The sequence below is a fragment of the Argopecten irradians genome, chromosome 3 (genome assembly GCF_041381155.1).
Source record: "Argopecten irradians isolate NY chromosome 3, Ai_NY, whole genome shotgun sequence".
Classification (NCBI taxonomy): Eukaryota; Metazoa; Mollusca; class Bivalvia; order Pectinida; family Pectinidae; genus Argopecten; species Argopecten irradians.
In genome coordinates this window covers 40,351,675-40,376,644 of record NC_091136.1, presented here as the reverse complement: position 1 = coordinate 40,376,644, position 24,970 = coordinate 40,351,675, and the positions used below count along the sequence as shown (strand labels likewise).

Sequence of the window (24,970 nt, the reverse complement as noted above, 5' to 3'; positions counted from 1 at the left end):
TGTGTTGAAAACCACATCCTTCATCAGCAATGATACCCTGATTAATGTACCATGTTTTGCTGTCTCGGGTAATATTGATTCCAAACATTTTTGACAATAACACCTCGTGTTCAAGATACATTTTAACTTCTTGAGCTAGTTAGGTCTGTAATTTTTATCAAAAACCTTTGGGTCTAAACATACTGTAGACTATATGTTTCTATTCTTATCTTATATTCTGAATGTTTGTCTTATTCCATGCTTATGGCAAGCCAAGTTACTTTTTATTCCAATTTCCGATATCGGAAATTCTAATTCCCATATCGGAAATAAGAAAACAAATTCTGATATGGGTATTTCTATTTCCGATATCGGTATTTCAATTTCCGATATCGATAATTCAATTTTCGATATCGGAAATGAAGTATAATCTGCAATGCAAATAATGAGTAGAGAGAATTTCCGATATCGGGAATTGAATTTCCGATATCGGAAATTGAATTTCCCATATCGGAAATTGTTTTCTAATTCCCGATATCGGAATTAGAATTTCCGATATCGGAAATGAATTTCCGGAAATTCAATTCCGATATCGGAATAAAAGAATAAAAAGTAACTTGGCTTGCCATACATACTGGTGGTTATAAGCTTCTGATCTCACCACGATGCAAAGTCCTCGAGCATACATGTAGATAGCCTAATAAGAAAGTATGCTATGCATTGTAGGCCTAACCTGAAATGGAAAGCGCCCAAACATAAACCAATCGCTTACGTACACTACCAATCTACACTACAGTGCCTAACACAGGCGTAGACATTAAGACTATCTATGTCTCTGTCTGACGTTATAGCTTTTATTGTATGAATCAAGCTAGGCCTAATATATCGCAACATCATGCTGCTGCTTGTGAAATCACACATATAAAATTTGTCTCTTTACAAGTCAAGCGCTCGATTGACAGAGAATGTTATTGTTTGTCCTTCTCCTTCTGCGCATGTCTGTCAATATAGCGGGGCGAAATTTAAAATGGCGGAAGCCACAACAGCGAAAGTCTCTTGCTGTAGTCGGAGCACCGCCGTAAACATTAGAGACTGTATACAAGCAGATGTAACCAAGATAATAGATGAAAATGAGAGTACGAATGAGCAACAGAAAACTACAGTAAAGGCACGATTCATTGAGGTAAATTATTGTCCATTTGGCTACAGCTGTTTTGGTCAAAATTAAAAATCAAAATTAGGTCATGTTTTCGACAGATCAAGCTTTATGTGTCCGTTCTCACGACTCTTGGTACATACGGCTTTATTAAATGCAAGCTAATGCGACGAACATAGCTAATCACATGGCGTTATCGGCATATATCATCGATCATAATTATTTGATCATGATCAGGCGATTCTGATCAGGGGACATCAATCTGACTGTCAAACTCAAAGTCGACGTCTTTCTTTTTTATTTGGTATTTTTTGTCTTTGGTCAACCCGGATAACAAAGTCCAACTCCAGTGTTTTGGCCCAACGAAGTGACATTCTCTGTCAATTATCATAAAGCACACATATATTTGTTGGCCATAAAAAAGTAAGTGGTAATTTCAATACTCGATCACTAAAGTCAACTACAAATTTTAAGGCAGACAAGGTGAAGGAGGAACAGTTTTGTAATGAGGCCTACTATGTAATATATGCAACATGAATTGGGTGATCGAGTGGTGTAGTGGTTAAGCCGCTCGCCTTTCACCTAGCCGGCCGGGGTTCGATCCCCGACAAGGACGTGAAAAGGTCAGGGGTCACCTGCCCGATCAAGTGGGTTTTCTCCGGGCACTCCGGTTTCCTCCCACACTAAGACCCCTTGCACGCTTAAAACCGGGCCATCGAGAGTGATTTACATAAGTTATATAACTTGTTACTCAATCGATATAAAATAATTAAAGTTTATATTTATGCACCATGGAGATATATCTGTTATTGTTTCTTTTCATCGCTGATACATTTTTTCATTAGGTCTTCGATTCAGCCTTCAAGTTAAATCTCGAGATTGATGGACAGAGCTGGAGTGATGCTGGGAATGATGAGGATTGCACCTCAGGTAAAAAATGTTACAATTTCAATTATTCAATAAAAAAGACACTATTCATCAAATAATGTTTTTGTACTCTGATGAGATAAGGGGAATAAAATACAAAATAAAAACATGTATGAAGTTCAAATGAGGAAGCTTAATTGCTCTAGGTCAAATAAGGCACGTAACAAACTTTAACTGAAAATGAAATCAAACGAAAAAAGAAAGTTAAGTAATAATCGCTTGACTAAAGTACATGTCTAGATATAAAAAAAATCTATCTGAACTGAAAGTGAACTAGCTAGGTACAGTACTGTAAATAACAGATAGCAAGACAAACTAAAGATGATTAAGGGATTTTCTTTTCCATTAGATTACAACAAAAGTGAGTCATTTGTTGTATTGCATGTGTGTTAGTGCAATGACATTTATTTTTTTATGGTTGCTGGATTTAAATATATCATTAATAAAATTGGAAATTTTAGTTATAAAAATGAAACTACTTACATATTAATAAGACATAATTTTATTCTCCTTTTTTTAAAAGAATATGAACCAATGGACATGGCAAAGAAGACACACATTACAGACACATTATCAAAACAAAATGATGATGTCTTAGTTAAAGTAGCTCATAATAGGAAAACTATTGGGAAGAGATTCAAGTCCAAGGCAAAGAAAGTGATGGCTGCTGAAACAGAGTATTTAGTGAGTAATAGGTTTAAATAAATTGGCTGACATACTTGTTTTTAACTTATGTGTCAGACTTAACTTGTGTTGTTATATTTTTGTATTTTTAGGTCATCTGACCTGAAGGGTCAGGATGACCTATAGTCATCATGTTTCGTCCGTCGTCGTCGCCGTGTGCCATCCATCATGCGTAAACTTTTCACACTGTCTTCTCCAGATCTACTTAAGCTTGTGCGATTTGGCATAAACTTGCATGAAATGATCCTGACAAAGTGTTGTTATTTACGGGTTGATCCGAAATCCAAGATGGCCAACACAGCCGTCAACTTGAAAACACATTTTCAACTTTTTCTCAAGTTCTACAGGTGCAATTTGACTGAAACTTGCATGAAATGATCCTGACATGGTCCCAACAAAGTGATCTTTTTTTCCGTGTCATTACGAAATCAAAGATGGCCGCCACAGCCGCTGATCTTGAAAATACATTTTGAAATTTCTACAGTTCTACAAGTAACATAGGGCTCAATCTTGCCTAAAATGATCCTGAGGTGGTCATGAAAAAGTGTTGTTATTCGGGTCGATCCGAATTCCAGATGGCCGCTTCAACTGCCGTCTTGAAAACACATTTTGAACTTTTCCTCAAGTTCTACAGTAGGATTTGACTGAAACTAGCATCATATGATCCTGACATAGTCACGATCAAGTAATGTTATTTTTCGGGTCATTCTGAAATCAAAGATGGCCGCCACAGCCGCTTATCTTAAAAACACATTTTGAAATTTCTACAGTTCTACCAGTGAGATTTGGCTCAATCTTGCCTAAAATGATCCTGACGTGTTCCTGAAAAAGTGTTGTTATTATTCGGGTCGATCCGAATTCCAGATGGCCGCTTCAACTGCCGTCTTGAAAACACATTTTGAACTTCTTCTCAAGTTCTACAGTAGTGATTTGACTGAAACTAGCATCATATGATCCTGACATAGTCACGATCAAGTTAGTAATGTTATTTTTCGGGTCATTCTGAAATCAAAGATGGCCGCCACAGCCGCTTATCTTAAAAGCACATTTTGAAATTTCTACAGTTCTACCAGTGAGATTTGGCTCAATCTTGCCTAAAATGATCCTGACGTGTTCCTGAAAAAGTGTTGTTATTATTCGGGTCGATCCGAATTCCAGATGACCGCTTCAACCGACTTCTTGAAAGCACATTTTGAACTTCTTCTCAAGTTCTCCTGGAGTGATTTGGCTGAAACCTCCCTGAAATGATCCTGATATGATCTTGACAAAGTGTTGTTACATCTCTGGTTGATCCTAAAAGGAAGATTGCTACCATATGACACCATATCAAATTAACTATTTGACTATTGCCAAGGTAGTCAGATGATCGTTAAGGCCCTTGGGCCTCTTCTTAAATCGTAGAAATATCTATATAGTATATGATCTTGACTTCAATTTTCAATTTGTGTGAAAATGTGCATATTAACAGACTAAGTATTTCCAATTATAATTCATAACTATGTGTGTTATGTAAACAGTTGTTTAATGCAAAATCATAATGCACCCAGTTTATTATTCATCATTATATCAATTATCTGATGAGTCATCTGGTAGTAGTGCAGATGTACCTTTATATTATTTACCATTGCTGTACAATCACAAGTAAATAATTGTGTCATTCCTGAATTGTACTACTTAAGTTAACTTGGAGTATATGATAGAAGATGTCATGGTGGTGTGTGTGACTAGTTACAGTGCTGCATTTACATTCACAGAGCAAGGTACGTGTCGTGACTGAAGATAAGTTACCTGTCAGTAATGAGCCCTTGGTGTATGATGACGTCACCTGTGATCGACTATCAGAGGCTGGCACTGCCATCTCTAACCTTACCAAGGTAAGATATCCAGATAATGTCAGGAAATTACAGTGTATTTTGATGATTGTACACCCATTCAAATTGTTGGTTTTTTTTGTATTTCTTATATTTTTCCAAATTTTTATCAGACAGTTATATAATATATAAACAAGATACAACTTTCATTCCTAACACATATTATGCATGTAATTTGTTTTACATTGAGACATAAATTTGAAATTAACGATATTGCCAAAAAAGGAGTAGGCCATTATAAAGCTTAATTTGTATGAATTATAATACATAAGTAATTCCCTCCACTAATTAATAGTTTAACTCTCATATACATTTATATATGTAGACTAAGTTATATGCACAGACTCATACCATGACTTATAGATTACATACATACACACCCATTTTCATACAAACCATACAAACTTACACATAAGACACCTGCACGTGACAATAACAAACAAACAAAGAAGAAGAAATAGTTGAAGAAATAGAGAGAGAAAAGTTTGGGAAACGGACTTCGGGAAAGGTGGGTAAAAAAATAGAAGGAAAAAAAAACGGGAGAGGGGGGAGGGGGGGGAGCTCTAGGAGCGGAGGTGAGGCTGGGTTAGTAAGAGTAATATTTAAAGATTATAAGATAAATTATTATACCAATTATTATAAGGTTCGAATTTATTTTGCATGGATAATATATATACATATATATTGATAACTTTTAATCACCTAGCTGTACCAGAGTCATCCATTTTTTCCATTCGTTTTTAAAAATCTGCAGCTCTTGTTTACCTTGGCTTTTAATTATATAGTTCTGAATATTTTAGTATTCCATGATTTCCGTGTTTGCTACATATGGATTTAATCTTTTATTGAGACATCTACACTTACATATATATAGTATTTAATCAAAATGAGAATTATATTGTCTATTTTGTATGAAATCTGATGGAGATTTTGTGAAATTAAACCAAAAAGGAATTTTTCTTTATTAAAGGAAAATGGAATAATAAGTGTGTCGAAGAGTGTTTCTAAACTTTGTAAAAAATTCTGCACTTCTTGACATTCCCACATAGTGTGAATTATTGTTTCTTGTTTAAGATTACAGAGAGGAGAGGCAGACAATCCTATTTTAAACATTGAAGAATTTGTGGTCAAGATAGGATGTATTAATCTATATTGAAACCACTGAAGCTTAGAATGTCTCGTTACTGTAAAGGGAATTTTATATATATCAACCCATTTCAAATGATTTAACTGAACTAAGTCTTCCCATTTTCTCCCCTGTAGGAGTAATATTATTTTTTGTCATTATATTGTACAGATACTTTGAGCCCTGTACATTCCTCATGAAATATTCTATATTAGAAGGAATAAAAGGATATTCTATCTGACATTTATCTGAGTCAGCTTCATTCAGATGTTTTCTGATAGCAGATAATAAACCCTGATATTCTAAAAAATTAGTATTAAGCTGATAAATTTGTATGAATTCATCAAAACTGTAAAAAGTAAGTGTGTCACTTTACCACCAATAGTCAAATTAGCATTATACCACAGAGGAAATTCTTTTTCTGTAAAAAGTAAGTGTGTCACTTTTTATAACTAAGTCATTTACTACAGTAATGTTTTTCTTGAACCAAGCCTTATAAAAAACAGTTTTACCACCAATAGTCAAATTAGCATTATACCACAGAGGAAATTCTTTTTCTGTGTTTTTATAATATCATCCTTAAGATTAAACCTTGTCCATGCTAGAAAAACATCTTTCCAGAATTTATTTTTAATAGGGGTTTTACATAGCCCTACAAAATCAGGACCACAGTGTGAAAGCATGTTAAAATCAATGTGTGTTTTTAAAATAATTTGCCATTTGCCTGACTTTTTGAGTAATCTTCTAATCCATCCCAATTTCAACGCATCTATAAATGACCTTATAATTACCATTTTGAGCCCCCCCCCCCCCCTCAATTCAAAGTTTTGATGGTGCATAATGTTGTCTGTTTTTTTGTCCATGGTCTAATTTGTTTGGCCATAGATTTCTTTTTCAATCTATTTCTTACAAATAAAATAAACTGGTAATCCCACATATCATTGATCGTGTAAGATAATCTTTTACCTTCAAAGAGGAAGCAGCTTTTGTTCTAATTTAAATTGGCAATTTCTTCAAATAAGAGGTTTTTTTCATCTATATTGTTGGTTACATTTACCGTTTCCTCCATTACTAAAGGTAAATGATGTCCCCTTTGATCCCATTTGGATAAAATACTTGAGTATGTTCCAAAACATAAATGTTTATCTGTCTTCGAAATTTTGGGTCAATTTGGCCATATAACTTATGTCTTTCTTTGAAAGTTTAAAGCATCTAAAGTTCTACCAATTGGATTCAGTTGAAACGTGCTTGAAATATTCCGACCTATCTATCTTTATCTTATTTGAACTATTTTTACCATTACAGAAAACAACAACTTTAATTCAACGATTCAACAATTTGGAAAAGGCTGTGGAAATCAGTGAAACCAGTAAAACTTGTAAAACTGATCAGATTATATTCAATGCAACCCCAGATGAAGGCAAAATGGCAGAGAGCATTACACCATTGAAAAGAAAACTAAGAGGCAATGACTATATATCTCCAGCAAAAAGACGCAATTCTGCTAGGTTAGCAAGTGCTTCATCACCCCTCCGACATTTAAAAGTCACACCAAATAAAAATGTAACTGTGAGTGCAAGGAAAAGATGTTCTCCACGTGTTGCGGCCAGAAATACAGACAGTACTCGTTTAAAGTCTTGAAAGTATTACAGAAACATTTTAAAAACTGAAATTCACCTTTGCAAAAATTCACTTTATTAATTTTAAATATGTGTCAATGATATAAAAGAGGTGGGATATACATACAGTGGTTGGATTTTGATTACTGGAGCAATTGAAAAAGTGAAATCCTCTACAGTACTAGTAGCAATCTTACATTCTTACAGTTGAAATATGAGACAATTTTTGCAATATTGTAGGGAGGTTACTATTTTATGTATGTTCAATATCACTGTATTTATTAGAAATTCAGAACAATTGCCATCTTGAGTTTTATGCTATTAAAACTTTATAGTGTAATGTAATCAAATTTTCAGAAAAAAGGTGGTCTTGGAATGGAGGGAATATCAGAGAAAAGATTCATTTTTCATTTTACTGATATATATGCATGGTATAGATATTTCAGTGGTGTTTTTAGTAAAAACTTATTTATTGGATAAGTTTCCATAAGTTATGTTTTAGTAGCAATATAGTTCCTTTAAAGATTAAATGGCTTATAAATTGATGTTGAAAATTTTTATGTATAATATTTTTTTGAATTACACCTGAAGCAGTCATTATGAAACTGATCTGTAATTACTATACTGTATTGTAAAAATTCCAGTCAGTTCTAAATTCGTAGAACTTAACTCTTTTTGAGGTCATCTGACCCGAAGGGTCAGGATGACCTATAGTCATCATGTTTCGTCCGTCGTCGTCCGCCGTGCGTTAACTTTTCACATTTTGAACTTCTTCTCAAGTTCTACCAGTGCGATTTGGCTGAAACTTACCTGAAATGATCCTGACATGGTCCCGACAAAGTGTTCTTATTTTTCGGGTCGATCCGAAATCCAAGATGGCCGCCACAGCCGCCATCTTGAAAACACATTTTAAACTTCTTCTCAAGTTCTATTAGTGCGATTTGGCTAAAACCTGCATGAAATGATCCTGATATGGTCCAGACAAAGTGTTTGGTTTTTTTTTGGGTCGATCCGAAATCCAAGATGGCCGCCACAGCCGCCATCTTGAAAACCATTTTTGAAATTCTTCTCAAGTTCTACCGGTGCGACTTGGCTGAAACTTGCATGAAATGATCCTGACATGGTCTGACAAAGTGTTGTTATTTTTTGGGTCAATCCGAAGTCCGAGATGGCAGCCACAGCCACCATCTTGAAAACACATTTTGAACTTCTTCTCAAGTTCTACCGGTGCGATTTGGCTGAAACTTGCATGAAATGGTCCTGACATGGTCCCGACAAAGTATTGTTACATCTCTGGTTGATCCCAAATGGAAGATGGCTACCATGACACTATATCTAATTAATTTCCTATATGTTAAGGCCCTTGGGCCTCTTGTTTGAAATAATATTTGTTGAAAGAAATTGAAAATGATCCTGACATGGTCCTAACAAAGTGACACCATATATAGTTAATTTTACTATTGCCAAGGTAGTCAGATGACCGTTAAGGCCCTTTGGGCCTCTTGTTATATTTACAAGGTACCTTTTTCAATACTGTGGACATGGTTGGTAACAGCACATAAAACTAAGATATTAAACCAATTTAGAAGACTTGTTCATAGAATCAATTGTTTCAATAAGCAAAAGTATTGAAATTCTTCAAACTGATGTAAGAAATGAATGAAATCATAGATACCTTCACATGTACAGTTTCCTTTAGCCCTGTCCCTGTAAATGTACTTGAAAGGAAATCGAAAGACAGCCTAAGTCTTGATCTGCTTGTGATAGTAAGATGTAAGGAAAACAAGGTATTCATGTTATGGTGATTCAAAAGTTTAGGATCATATCCTATTATAAATGCCCATGCATCTGAAACAGATGAGCATGCATGTATTGTTAAATCTTATATTTTACTTCCAGATGTTTTAATTTATATTGGTCATAAATAATGTTTATGAACACAAAATCTTCAAAAATATGAAGATCACACAAAGTGTGTTTGTTCATAGTGTTAAGATATATTTTTAATTAGGACCTACAAGGTAATCGCATTTTGTCCGTCGTCATGTGTCAGTAAACAATTTACTTTTTTGACTACTTCTCTAAATCTACTGAAGAAAGTCCACTAAAATTTTGCACAAAAGTTCCTTGTCCTAAGACCAATCAAAATTTTGAATCATATGGTACCCACCCACAGGGACCTGATAGAAAAATATTATGAATTCCTTTGCCCTTGGGTATCATTTTCCCTGGAGGAGGGAGTCATGTTTATTATGGCTTATTTATATAGGGAAACACATTTTTGAGAATTATTTGTTTAATTTGTATAGAAAATTTATCAAAATTGGTTAGAACTATTAGCATGACATAGCATTTTACACAAATTGGACCTGATAAGCTGGGCCACAGAGGATTGAAAATTGTTAAAATTACAAAAATCATACACAGACGTGAATAGATTGAAAGTTCAATTAAATAAAATCACTAATTCTATGTATATACAAAAGTTTCCAAATTATTTTTCTATTGTAGTTATTTTACTGACATCTGCTTTTTTGATACTACCGGGGTATATTATATCATGTGCTTACATAGACCTCACCGATATCAAGAGGCTGGTGGATGTGAATTTTATGACTACAGTATGTACATCTAAGAATTAATTTCAGTAAAAGTAAAAAGAAATTATGATATCTCAAAAAAATTGTTTCTTATTTTGTTTGTTCTAATACAATATCACTGTGATATGAAGTTTTAACCAATTCCGTTGATGTGTCCTCAAGTTATCATCCGGAAACTAAAATTTGTGAAACAATCTATTTTTAGTAATACTTACAGTGACGTTTGTATTTGGCCTTTTGACCCCAAATTCAATCCCAAGCTGTATTTTCTCATATGCAACCATTGTGTGAAGTTTGATCAAAATCTGTTGATGTTTCCTCAAGTAAATCTGTTGATGTTTCCTCAAGTTATCGTCTGGAAACAAATTTGTGAAACAATCTATTTTTAGTAACAGTGACCTTTGTGGTTGACCTTTTGACTCCAAATTCAATTCCAAGCTGTATTTTTCCATATATGTACTACTGTTGTGTAAAGTTTGATCAAAACCTGTTGATGTTTTGAAAACATAGCTTGGGATTGAATTTGGGGTCAAAAGGTCACTGTTACTAAAAAATAGTTTGTTTCACAACTTTTCATTACCGGGCGATAACTTGAGACAGAATTTGTTCAAACTTCATACAATGATAGCATATAACTAAGCAATAATAACTGGCCATAGATTGGAAAAATGTTATTGATGACGCGGGACTTGTGTTGCACTTAATGTAAGCTTGTTTATTTTGACCTAAAAGATAGTGTTGGGAATCAGTCAGAAAAATCACAATCGATTAATCGGACATTAAAACTGATCAATTATCGCTGTTACAATCGGTTTTGGAGACATGTTTTTAAATTAATATTTACCTAGATTACCTGCAATCTTTATGATTATTTTTTGTTTAATACATGTAAACCAATCGATTGTTATTCCATTGCATTAAGCTAAACCATTGGTGCAGGATGTTTTACTGATCATTCATATGTACCATTGTCACGTCAGTTTCATCCGAGGAGTTCCCAGCACTTGGTGTTCCGTTTTAAAAACGCAAAGGACTTTTTTTTTTATGATCGATAGCGTCAAAGGTTCAATTGATTGTTGCAGACCGATAGTTAGAGACAATCGTCCCAACACTTCTTAAAGACCAAAATAAAAATAAAGTTAGCTGAAAATCAAATTTCTATACTAAATTGTCATTATTAGACCTGTATAATACTTGTCTGCTAAACCTGCCTATATTATTGTTTCATCTAAAGTATTAGACTAAATACCTTGGCTAGCGAAGTTGTAGAAACCATTAAAGATGGAAAGTTTCCTTAAATTCTATAATGTTTTTCTGTGGAAAATTTTAAGATATATGATTCCTGTTTCTTTTAGGAATTCCTTAACTTATAATTCTTCCAACAAACCATTACAGATGGAAGGTTTCTTTAAACTCTAAAATGTTTTTTTCTATGAAAAATTTTAAGCTAAGGGATTCCTAATTATATAAAACAAACTTTTTTTATTCGTTTCTTTTTCAATACAATAAATTACAGGAGTAGCATCAAGTGTCAACAACAAAAAATAGAGAAATTGGAAACAAGTTTAAAACTTGCATTAAAGATGCTCCACAGCCGACAGAGCATTAAATGATATTTATCATTCGAACAATAATTTGTGTATATATATATGCCTAATTAATATAAAAAATAATATAAAATAATTTATTTTGCCTTCGGTGCATGTGCAATAAGTACTTCACTTCATATCGGATATAGTGTCACAGAATTTTTTCGGGATTCAATTAATTATTTTTCATATTTTTAACTTGAAGTAAAATTAGAAGCTCAAACTTTTCAATGGTGGTAATGGTGTAAAGTAAGTAACTTTTGTAACAGAAGAAAAATACTAAATCGTCTGCTCTTGTTTTTGATAGTGAACAAATACCATTTATCATCGGTGGAGCATCTTTAATCTTAATCCTATTAGAATAGTATAGTTAATTATTTAATATTATAGTTAATTAAAACCCATATTCCATTGGTATGAATATAGAGGATGCAATATTATTATTGCTTATTTACATTTGAATTAATGTATTAAATTACAATTTAAATTAAATTACCGTTGTTTATGAATAGTGGGAATACTCAAATTTTTATTTAACTGGGGTTGCGTACCTTGCCCCGGTGCGGTTTTTTTCTGCAAATCGAGCTCGCTGTCGTTAGGTCGCCGGGCACTCGCTTTGGAGAAATCAATCACGACCATTACAGTACACATGAAGCGATGACGTATTGCACATCAACAATACAGAAATGGATGTCCGACGAACTCGTCAAAAAGATGTTCCGCCTAGAACGGGACATGTTTGTGTTTGTTTTGACAAATACATGGTCGTTTGGGGAGGATATGCGGTAAGAAAGCTATACTTATTGGTTATGTGAACAGTAAGATGTCATTATATGACATTTTCAATCATACCGCAATCGTCATCTTATTCAAGACTAATATTGGAAATACCCAAATAGTGAAATGCCTCAAATGGAGACTGTGAACTCTTACACAAACATGAACTATAAAATGTAGTCTTATGCGAATGGATAAAACATAAAAAGTACCTGCTGATCTGTCACGAAGCGGTGACATGCATGTACCAGTGACCCCAAAACCAAACATAACATATCAGACACATGTACAGTTCCTGTCCGGTCTGGTGTCCCACAAGGCTCAGTTCTTGGACCCAGTTGGTTCTTATTGTAGTAGAATTGGACTATAGGACTGTTGTCGTTTTGTTGGCAGTAATAAGTGTGACAACAGGACTGGGTCGATCGTCGTAGGTGACCTGGTACAGTCATAGTAGATAGGAATAAGTAGTTGTCACTTTTTTTTTCTTTTTTTTTTTTTTTTTTTTTTTTTTTGGGGGGGGGGGGGGGGGGTGGCCGAGTGGCTAAGATGTCCCGACATATTACCACAAACCCTCCACCTCTGGGATGCTGGTTTGAATCCCATGTGGGGCAGTTGCCAGGTACTGACCACTGGCCAGTGGTTTTTCTCCGTGTACTCTCCACGAACGAACCTGGCACATCCTTACGAACATGACCCTGGCTGTTATTAGGATGTTAAACTTATAAACAAACTGTTGTTTTTTTTCTATACATTCTATGTATTTTTACCTTTTTTCTTTGAATTTTCCTGATCTCATTTATTGATGCAATTCAACCAAATTCTGCATACTTATAGCAAATTGTCTACTTTTTGCAGCTCATAATATTTGCTTAATTTTTTGAGAAAATGACTTTTTATTAACATGCAAAACTTTTTTGTTGCCATTTTGGTAAGAACAAAGAAGGAAATGACGTCATAAAAATTAAGAGGTTCACCAAAATAATGATATTTTGAAAATGAAGCATTGGAAAATTTTGAAAATATGAGCTGAAAGTGTAGACAATTCACTTTAAGTATACCTAATTTGGTGAAAATCTAACAATAAATGAGATCAGGAATATTCAAAGAAAAAAAAATGGAGAATACATAGAATAAAAATAAACCAAAAAACCAATAGTGACGGATACTTATGTCCTACGACTGTACATGTAACTCAGTCGGTAGTGTTTGGAGGTTCCAGGTTCAAATCCCAGTCTGGTTGCTATATTGGCTACAAATGACTTTACATTCTAGTTGATGTGAGATATTATCTATACACAAAACTAAGAAATCTGTTTCCCACCAGTATACTTACTTTGCATGGCCAAATACTAGAGCATGCATGCTGACCAATTAAGCTAAGGACCTGGGAGTAACCTTATCCTCAGACGTGGAGCGCCCACATTTGTAATATCACTAATGGTTCAAACAATTCCCTTAGATTTTTAATGCATGTAAGATAAAAATCCCCTCTACTACGTCTTGGGCAAGGACACAGGGACCTGGCAAGAATTTCTAACCAATAGCATATTTGCATGTATTATGAACTCTGCGGTATGGAAAAATGGACATATTTTTTTAATGCGAGATTTTATTTAATAAATGGGCTCTATGTATCAGTGACACATATCTTACCTTAAAGAGAAATAATTTATTTTTACAGTCAGTGCTTGATGAACAAAATTGGCCAAGTATTAACCGAGTTATGGCCTGATAAACTAGGAAATATATGAAAACTAGGCTAGGTAGACATTTCCGTGTCCGCTTTAGTTTAAATGTCCTCTTGCCTCTAATGGGTACCTCAATTACTGAAATCACAAAAAATATGCTTGTGGTGGCACACATTATCCACAACTGTGTTTATCCACAATCTCCTTTGGAGGTGTTATGCCCTGTACTTTGTAGAAACTTCATTTAAACATCATGGTGCTCACTTACTTTAATCGGAACCACCATGTTCATTTTTACTTCGGAGCGCTTCTCGATGTAGAAACTTCATTTAAACATCATGGTGCTCACTTACTTTAATCGGAACCACCATGTTCATTTTTACTTCGGAACGCTTCTCGATTTTACATTCGTGAATGCATTATGCAAATCATGTAGTGTTGGGCTGGTTGATAAAATTGACTTATTACTTTTACAGATGTACTGTAAACACAAGAGATCTAGATCCTAGAGGGTTCTTTTCTCTGCTTTTCAAACTTTTACTTCATACTACATATGAAATTGGAGAAAGATCCTTTCAGTACTTTCTGAAATATAAAGCAGTAACAAACTTCAATTATCAAAATCCAAGATGGCTACCTGTCGGCCATCTTGTAGACCGATTGGTCCCAAAATGCAATATGCACAACTAAGGTCCTAGGGGAACCTGCACCTGAAATTTGAGACAGTTCCCTTCAGTACTTTATGAGAAATAGCGGTACGAAACTTCAATTATCAAAATCCAAGATGACCTCCTGTCGGCCATCTTGTTCACTGATTGGTACCAAAATGCAATATGCACAACATTGACCCTAAGAGGAACCTGCATCTGAAATTTGAGACAGATCCTTTCAGTACTTTTGAGAAATAGTGATAACAAGAATGGTGAACAGACGGATGGACCATGGACAAAAGGCGATCTGAATAGTCTGATGATGGTGTTTAAAATAAATCCAGGATTCAAAAATTTTACAATTACACATATACAAGCCCTTATAAAATGTGCACATAATTATTTACAGTCAATACAAACAAACAGATATATTTGTAACACATACTTCAATTATATTTGTAACCCAATTTCAATTAATTGTTTTACTTCGGGAATCATTTGACTTCCTGTGTAAGTAAAACAGTTTGGTTTTTTTCAGAATATTAGCTATCATCATTACCATCATGAAATGTACCTGCCTCCAACAGACGTTTGGCTCTATGACACAGACATTGGATATTGGTGACTATTTTTTTTCATTAATATTGTAACCAATTTGTTCACTTGTCTTGAAGAAATTTAATACCACATCAAGTTTAAACTACATGTATAAGAGACTACATGTAATAAAAAACCCAAAACAAATGAAGAAGTAAGCAGTTGCCCTAATTACATAATGTATAGTATTTTGAGTGTCTGCTAGACAAGGCCTACCTTAAATAACCATATAAATAAAACACAATGTTGGTGCTTATCCTAATAACATTTAAATTTGAAAAAAGATGTTTTATCAAAATTCATGCCAAGTTAGCTGCATGTCATAGAGTTCCTTTAGGTACATGTACTTAATAATGAGTGAGGGAGGATAGGGGCTGTTGGGTGGGAAGTGTTTATGAAAAAATTATCTAGTCTTCTTGATAAGTAATAAAAATAGAAATTAAAATCCTTGAAGACGGGGTTCCAAACAGTTATTTTGATTGATGAGTCAAGGAGTTGCATACCTAATATTCTTTTTTCTTGACACTTGTAAATATTTAATATATCCATATTCTAGGATCAGTACAAAGACTAGTGGACAGTGTCCCCCTGGAACGTCCGGGGCCTCCGCCTGTCTGTTTGACCACTACATGTATCTGTTTGCTGGCCACACAGAGGTAGGAAATGTTAACACACTACACAGACTAGACCTTCGTACCCGAGAGTGGGAATTGGTGGAGCCAGCTTCTGGCAGTGGTCTGCCAAGTCCTCGGGATAAATGTACATGCTGGGTTCACCAAAATAAGTTAGTAGCTTATCATGTTGCTATATGTTTATGTAGATATCAAGTTTACAATGGTTTTGCAGCTTTATATTTTCTTTTGCCTTTAAGAAAGTACAATTAAACCTCCCTATGAATAAAGATCACTTGCTTAATAAAACTGCTTTCTATGGGTTTAAAATATGGAATTTCAACAGAATATGACCTGTGTATAAAGACCACTAAACTATAAGATTTATATTCTTTCGTCCCTAGGGTGGTTTTTAGATACAGGTTCAATAAGATAACTACGGATTGTGTGCCAGTGAGATTCTGATGTCACAAAGTGCATGTTATTCTGTAAAATATTCCTACATCACTGTATTTTAGAATATGCATTTGTTTCTTGGAGTTTGTTTGCTTAATATCTGGTTGTTCTGTATATCATTTTGACAATTATTTCATTTTTATATGAATATTTTTTTAGACTTTACTTTTTTGGAGGATTTTGTATGCCGATTTACAAATATCTCAAAGAAAATGGTGAATTCCACGCAGACAGGTCCACAGCTGGGGTATGTTGAAACTTCTAACATCATTAAGTGTTGCTTTGTGTGTGCTATTTTCTGACCTTGAGGTAATTACCATACATAGTTCTTTATCAATGGTGATTTTTAAATATTAATTATTTAACCTAATTTTTTTTAATGCGTAAATTTCACTGGTAGAAGTATGTTTTCAGCAATTTCAGCCCCAAAAAGTACTGATGAAAATTACACTGATGCAAACTTCATACAAGTTTTTATGGTATATATTTATCTATCTTCATTATCATTCATGCAGACATTACACATCTGATGTTAATGCCCCCAGAAATGAAATTAGGGGGTACCCTATATGGCGTTACCATGTCCATCCAGCCTTGTACATCCTGCCCTGTTCCTTCCCATCCTGATTTGATAAAGGTTGTGGCCTTTATACCCTACAGACATTTTTAGTACATTTGTATTATCAGTAAGTCTAAAGCATATAAAATTTGGAATATTTAATATCATACTTTAAGCATGAAAGAGGATGGAATAATCAGCTGTTGCTGTTTGATCTGGAAACAAAGATGTGGAATAACCCTCGCTGTAAGGTAAGTTTTATTTGGTTTGTCGTATCATACAGAGCCTTAGCCTTATCAAATGTTGTAAGAACATACAGTGAATAACAACTGCCAATGCTGGGACTTGAACTATAGCAATTTTACTATCACAAGGTGAACATTCTTGAGTAAAAAGAAATTCTCGCAAGCCTTTGCTAATATGGTTAACTGTATATCCAACCTCTTTTACACAACTCCCTCATTCCAAAGATGAAGAAAAGCTCCAGCAATTTCTCCTTGAAAGGGTCTTGGATCATCTCTATCTTCCTCCGTTTTAGCTTGAAGGTCAGCAATACTAATGTGTAGTAGATCACCACTGCAGTGCCACGGACTGGATTTTTCAACCCCCTCGTCCTCCTAGTGTAATGACAACCTGTTCACATTATCCTGTTACTCTGAACAAACATTATGTGTATATTATATACACTAATTACACATTTGTCTATTTCATGTTAAAATGTATGGTCTGTGATTTAAATGTATTTTTTGCATAGAAAAGGTATCTAAAGTGTTCTACATAATTTTCTCCACCTTTTTAAGTTTTAAACTTTCAATATTTACCGACTTTTGTAAAGTTCGTATTCGCAAAGTTATTCAAAAATTAAATTAAAATATCGATTTTTAATGTGTACACGTTTAAAATAGCTTGGAAATATCTGAACTGTTCCAATCTATTCCTTTCTGTACGGGTATTGCCGATATTGACCACGTCATACGGCTCGGGAAGTTCTGATCTTTACTGGTATCACCGATTACGGGTATCACCGATGTCGGTCTCATGATGCAACTCGGTTTTCCGATATTACCCGAAAGTTTGAAACATGGTGTTGACTGTGGCGGTTCATTCAAAATGTGGGATATTTCATGTGACATTTACCACCATGACAATAGTATATTGGTGCTTTTGTGGATCTGAACCATCATATATAAGCATCCATATTCACACATTGTATGTTTTATGAGAGTTTGTGATGGTTAAAATTACAAGAAATACAACTTTAATATAAGGACTTATTAACCCATTATAAACCTTGGTGAATGCATTACAAAAGTACCAAAGGTAAAATATCATGTACATGTATATGCTGTTTATAAAGAGAAGATATTTACTTACATAGGTGGCTGTTGCAAAGACATGATTGTAATATTCTATCATATAACTCAGGGTCAGATACCTTCCTCTCGGGCAGCTCATGCAGCAGCTAAGATAGGGAATCAAGTATATATGTTTGGTGGACGTCATATAGCAGAAAGACTGAATGACCTTCATCGTCTTGACCTTGATACTCTAACATGGACAGGACCGTAAGTTCTACATTCTCAAACAATTATATTGCATGTACAAATCATATTTATATCTCTCCTACAACTGTTTGTTGATTGCAAATGATATTTTTGAAATGATTTGTGTAAGCTTTGCCTGTTATCAGATCCGTTTGTTAATACACATGTACTTTATTATTCAATGATTTATTTTGTATTTATGTTTAAAATTCTTGTATTATTTATGAAATATTTTGAAATGAAAATGTATTTGCTTTATGGAGATCCTTCATTGAAAGTCTCCCATTTATAGTTACACAGTGAATTTGCAATCTCACAAGAATACTGTTTTCTATATCACTCTTTTATAATGTCAAATTGATCTCAGGCTGTCAAATGAAGGAACATTTAAAATCTTCAGTTGAATGATACCAAAGTAATTGAAATTATCATTTTACCACATTCTATCTAGAGCAATAAGAGTTAAGTCTCTCCTATCTCATGTTTCCCACTTGCTTGTGTTTTAGTTTGGTTGCCACTGGTAGTATGCCACCAGGACGATCATGGCACACATTTACCCAGGTTTCTGACAGACAAATTTTCCTGTATGGTGGATTTGACCAGAAGGATAATCCTCTAAGTATGTTTCTATCTGTCATACATAGTGCAAAGTGTAGAATTGATATACAATATTCTAGGCGATTTGAATAGCGCAGCATCTGATGATAAAGCTATTCAAATCGGCTTCCATCTGTAAACAATTCTTTTTATCAATGTTTCTTAAAAGTACAGAAGGAATTTCATGTATAGGTTCCCTTAGGACTATTTAATTGGCAACAGGAGACATCAAAAGTAAACTGCACAAAAAGGGAAAAAAAGGAAATGTCTAAATTGGCGGTGTTAGATTTTGTGGCGGATTTAATTTGTCAGTTTACATATGATCTGCAAAATTGCCAAAATAAAGTCCCGCTAAGATTTCCTGCTATATGGTAAGTTAGTAAAAGACCTAGCTGGCTCTTAACAAATGACTTCAGTTAAAAATATTAAAAAAAAAAAAAAAAACTATCTAAGAAGATGACTCCAGTTTTGACTCTTTTTGTTTTGAGAAATAGGGGTCTGTTCTCAAGTTATTGGCCATACACACATTGTTAATTTTCTGTGGATTATTTTTCCAGACGATGCCTGGATACTGGACATAGTAGACTTGACGTGGACAAAACTTGACCATTACCAGAAATGTAAAGCTCACTTATGGCACACAGCCTGTAGAACAAGAGACGGCGAGGTGGTTGTGTTTGGGGGATGTACCAATAATATACTTAGCCCAGAGGAGCCCACGGTCAGTTCATGTTATGTACAGAAATGGGGTTTTAATACATTATACAGAAAAAACTTTATCTACAAATGTGGAATAAATATCTGCATATCACACAAAAATACTAAGACTCAAATAAAGAAGTATCCTTTTTCAAAATATATTTTCATTTGAAAAAAATATCTAATTGAAGTTTAAAGGGAAAAACTTTTTCCTAGTTCGGCCATAAAACATGTGGGCTTATATTGATAACAATGTCCATCACATTCCTTCCTATCCTGTTGCGTCATTGAACATTACAGAGTAATGCCGAAAGGTATCCAATTCTGACATCATTATTTTGTGACTAAATATCACATGGCTTTATCTGAAAAGTATGATATAATACTGGCAAACAAATGATGTTATAATCAATAATTATATGCAAGAGCAAATATCTCTGTAATATGCAAAAACAGAATAAGGTATGAATACAAACTAATTCAATGGTAGTGAAAGTTCTATATCTCTAAGAAAATACCTTGAACATTTAATGAGACTTCACTGTGGTGATGCAACTTAACCTCTGTATGTTCTTCTTTACTTGCAGAATCATACAAATGAAATGTTGACCTTCCTACTTAATCCACTTTCCTTATTAAGGTGAGTCTGTCTGCTCGATTGTTCAGGGCAATTATCCAAGTTTCAATACCAGAGTTTGCCTGGCTGTTATCCTCATTCAGAGAAAGAGTTTGTTTGCTCTCCCTGCTCAGGAATCCTGGAATTAACCCACTTTCTCTACTAGTCTAACAATTTGCCCTCTTCTGCTTCTAGAATATTATTTCCGACTACTTGATTTTTAGCTCTACTGCCTCTGGAAGCTCTTCCATCTATGAGCTGGAAGATATTCTTAGAAGACTTCTCTTCTTGGAAGAATGCAAATTGAGTTGGCCTCAGGTCAGCTAGTCTGCTTTCCTTGCTCAGGGAAATTAGCCCACTCTCTTTACTTGAGTCACCCACTTTTTCTATCTTCTTTAAAGCCCCACTACCTTTCAAGAGCAAACCATAAAGGTTTCTTAAAAAAAACCATTAATAACATCAGAAAATATTTATCTATGGCCTTAGATGAGGTTACAACACCAAACATATGCAATATTTTCTGTGTGTAATATATGAAAACAGTTGCTAGTTATTTCGCTGTTTTGCCGTCTGGAATAGTGATAGTCAGCTATCATGTGGTATTTAGGACTACGGCGGCAAACATAATGCAAACCGCGTAATGAAAATTAACATTTTATTTATTTTAATTAAGTTGTTCAGAAGGTGATGATAATGTAGTGTTAAGGGTAAGTTAATAATTTTTGCATCTCTCTCTCGTTTTACATTCCCATTTTAAAAAATAAAAGCCGTTTTGGATAGGTAGTGGGCCTTTAAAACTGATCAGCTGGCCTGCATAAATTATCAAGGAACTTAACCCACTTTTTCAACAAGATGAGTATTTTTTGTGTTGGCTTGGACGTTTCTGAAAATGTCAGATATGTGAAGTGAGGTATATCTAATTTCTGCATATGTTTTTATGCATTTAAAAAAAAAAAAAAAAAATTCAAATATTTTTTTTTTGAAATGAACTGATTTGTAAGTTACAGATAAATAATATAAAAAGAGACAATGTTAAATTATAGGTTAATGATCCATATTTCAGATTTATGGATAGTTTTATGGTGAACATATTGGTTGAAGTTTGTTTTGTTTTGTTCTATACCTGTACAATACAGTGGACCCGCGATAATCCGGATGCCGGATTATATATATTTATATATATTTGTATGTGTACATTGCATTACCGTATGAAAATGCATGTGTTGATTCTATTCACAGGCTGAGTCTACACACTGTATATAAATACAAATCAAGAACTCGGGCAGACTGGGAATTCCTACCGCAGTCTCTGTCTGCTTGGCTCAAGTCAAAAAATGAGGTGATGTTACTGGACGAACAGGAGGAAGAAAAGGAAGAAGTACGAGATACAGGACAATTAGTCGGATCCACATGCATAGTAGCGTGATTGTACTTACATGTTGTGTGACAGCGTTATATGTGATATCATTTGCATAACCTTTTCCAGAAAAAGGACTGGGTTTAAAAGGAAAGTGAACTGTAGAAATATTATATTTTTATGGAAACGCCTCAAATATGTGAGCAAATCATCAAAGTGATTACCTATGCTCTAGAGAGCTGCCACAGCAGAGTAGAAATGATCAGTCTAATGTGATCATAACTCTAGGATTATCCAGGAGGAGTTCTATGAAAAAATGCTTAATATTGCAACGTAAATATGTATAAACCTTAAAATATATAGGCACATGCATGCAGTTACTGACATTTGTTGTGGTAAAAATACAAACATAGCGCCATGGTAAAATTAAGTAGCCAGAGGTCATTATTTCAGATTATTTCAGGGCGATATAACAACATATTGACAGAATCAAATGTCCTCATTTTATATACATATTACATTGTAGATGCCTAGTATGGAGTTTGTCTTTAAAGGGACAATTCAGTGAGGCTAATTCATTACATAACCACAAAGCAAAATGGGACATAAATATATTGTTCTACATTTATTATGAAACATTTGACAAGAAATAGTAACAAATTCCGTAACATTGTTAGGTATTTTGATTAATACCATTGAAATTCCAAATCGTTGATCAATACGATTATGCAGATACAACATGTACACTGTACCCTTACCCGAGTTAAAGTCACGCACGTTAAACAAATGCAATACATAACCACTGAGGAGTTGATGAAATTATTTGTAGACAGGAGCATGCATCTTATAATGTTAACACAACTGTAAGAGCATTTTGAGTAGTTCTAGACAAAAAATCTATATTACACAGGCAAGGGTCAGGGTCCAGCATACAAGGCTATGTGTAAAGGCGATTGAACATTTCACATACAATTGACTACAGTGGGCTTTTCTGGCATATCACAGTAAAACCAACTAATCTAATTTCCATTAGAACTGGTTTGTTTCCGAAATACGTGCAAGTTTTAATGTACTCTTAAACGGAATTGTCCCTTTAAAATGTCACTATCATAACATAATTAGAAGGAGAATGATGGGCCTTGTGACACCATCTTGTGAAATATTTGGGCTGTGCGACTTCACAAGCTCAATATGACTCAGTTGTGACATCACAATAGTATTTATTGACTCAGTGTTTCTAAAAATGGAAACAAAATCAGAGCATATTTAATATTTTTTATATCTAAATTGTACAACTACCTGCTGTATGTCATATTACTTGTTCCAGTACACTTAAAACATGAAGAGGAGGACTTTCTGGGATAAGTAAAGATATTTAAGTGAAAATATAAAAGTTGTTGACTCTACACTTATAAAGTCATTTTACCTGCAGGGATGACCTTCTGACCTGAAGGGATAACCTATGGTGATCGTGCTTCGTCTGTTGCCACACGCCGTCTGCTGTTCACTAACTTTTCATTCAAACAAGTTCTTGTCATTAACCTCTGATTTTGTGTTGCAGAGGGCTCACTTACAAGGGCTCACTGGGCCATTGATTTTTGCATGCATATATATTTTTCATGATTCTGTTGCAAAACCAATATACTATTATCATTTGTTTCATTTATCAATTAAGATAAAACTAATATATTTGAACATATGAACCTATTTTCAGCTATAAATCAGTTGGGTGTCCCTTCATTCTTGCCAAGGCCTCACATATTTTTGTAAAGACCAGTGATCTCCTTTCCCAATAAAGTTAATGTCTAAGCTTGACAACAGAAAGGCTTATGGACCTGTAGTATGATGATAAGAAGGACTATCAAGTTTGTTAAAATGAATGACTTTGACCTTCATTCAAGGACACAGGGGTCAAATTGGCTCAGATATATAAACAACTTCTTTTAATTAATAGAGAGGCCTAGTAGTAGCTGAAATGAAGTGATTCCATACACTCAACGTCACAGAGAGGTCAAATATGTAAAAAAAACCTACAAAAAGTCAGATACTGGGATAAAGCACGACTTTTAAGTTTGTCTACCTTCTACTGAAGAGTTTCTAGTGTCACGATGTCTGAATTCCATGTTGTGTTAGTAGTCAGGTGACCGTTTAGACTCGTAGGCCTTTTGTTGTGTGATGTTTTATATCAAATCAAAGAATTTTAGATGATTTATTTTACGTAACCTTAATAAGATTCCTGTAAGATAACTCATGAAGTTAATTATTATCAAGTACTTAAAACCAGCTGATGATTTAAATCACTTGCAGTCTTTTCTACCTGTTTCTTTCCAGTACTATTCTTGGTCTAAGCTGTATGGTCTGTCACTTGCTCTTTTATTGTCATAGAAAAACGTTTAAAGTGTTCTATATATTTTTGTCAGCCTCTTTAAGTTTTAAACTTTACATTTTTATCAATTTTTGTAATGTTTGTATTTGCAATGGTATTAAATTATTAAAACATTGATTGACATTTAAAATAGCTCAGAGGTTTCTGATCTGTTCCAATCTATTTTAATCTGTACGGATATTGCAGATGTCAGTCACGTGATGCAACTGGGGTTTCTAATCATGACATTGATCTGTGTCTGCTTTTAAAATATATGGCATTTCTTTCTCTATGGGAATGGTATATTAGTGTTTTTATGGATCTGATGCATCATATACATCTACATTGTATGTGCATCCATATTCACATACATGCTTTACAACCATTTGTTAAGAGTGGACACTTAATACTAATGCATGTACTATTTATTTTTTTGGGTTGGATAATGATAATATTTTCAATTTGATAAAAATGTCTGTGTAGGAAAGTGATTTAGTACAACAACATCTGTGAATATGTATAGGTGTGATACTTGTGACGAAACGTTACAGAGTATGATCATATTGTAAAAGTGCAGATACAGTATTTGTGAGAAAGTGAGAATATTTATATGAGATTAATACAGTTTAACTTTAGTACAACATACATTGCATGCTCCGTTTCTTCCTCTACAATAAACTACACAATATTTCTTTATTTATTGTTTTCTTGTTCTTGATTTGTTCTGTTTACTATAACAGATATTTTTGTTTTACAGTAGATATGGAACACTTGTTCTCTCATAAATTTTCGAATAAGATAAATAACACAAGTACAGTAATGTATTTCAAAGTGACACCAGGCACAGGTACTGTGGCAGATGATTTCACGACACATCATTGATACTCTAGGCTTATTAACTAT

General features: G+C 34.1%; 2 protein-coding genes across 3 annotated transcripts; both read left to right on the top strand.

The window, feature by feature from the left end:
* Positions 1-979: 979 nt before the first annotated feature.
* Positions 980-7,916, top strand: LOC138318579 (uncharacterized). The gene is made up of 5 exons (XM_069261077.1): positions 980-1,162; positions 1,981-2,065; positions 2,586-2,746; positions 4,501-4,620; positions 7,049-7,916. The coding sequence occupies exons 1-5, from the start codon at positions 1,007-1,009 to the stop codon at positions 7,382-7,384; spliced, it is 858 nt and encodes a 285-aa protein (XP_069117178.1). The 5' UTR covers positions 980-1,006; the 3' UTR covers positions 7,385-7,916.
* Positions 7,917-12,198: 4,282 nt separating this feature from the next.
* LOC138318578 (kelch domain-containing protein 2-like) lies at positions 12,199-24,763 on the top strand. Of its 2 annotated transcripts, XM_069261075.1 has the most exons (10): positions 12,199-12,336; positions 15,205-15,287; positions 15,820-16,047; positions 16,490-16,577; positions 17,066-17,140; positions 18,315-18,454; positions 18,940-19,052; positions 19,588-19,751; positions 20,317-20,369; positions 21,585-24,763. In XM_069261075.1, the coding sequence occupies exons 1-10, from the start codon at positions 12,238-12,240 to the stop codon at positions 21,769-21,771; spliced, it is 1,230 nt and encodes a 409-aa protein (XP_069117176.1). In that variant the 5' UTR covers positions 12,199-12,237; the 3' UTR covers positions 21,772-24,763. The 2 variants fall into 2 exon arrangements, with proteins under 2 accessions (XP_069117176.1, XP_069117177.1); XM_069261076.1 differs by lacking the exon at positions 15,205-15,287.
* The last annotated feature ends 207 nt before the right edge of the window (positions 24,764-24,970 follow it).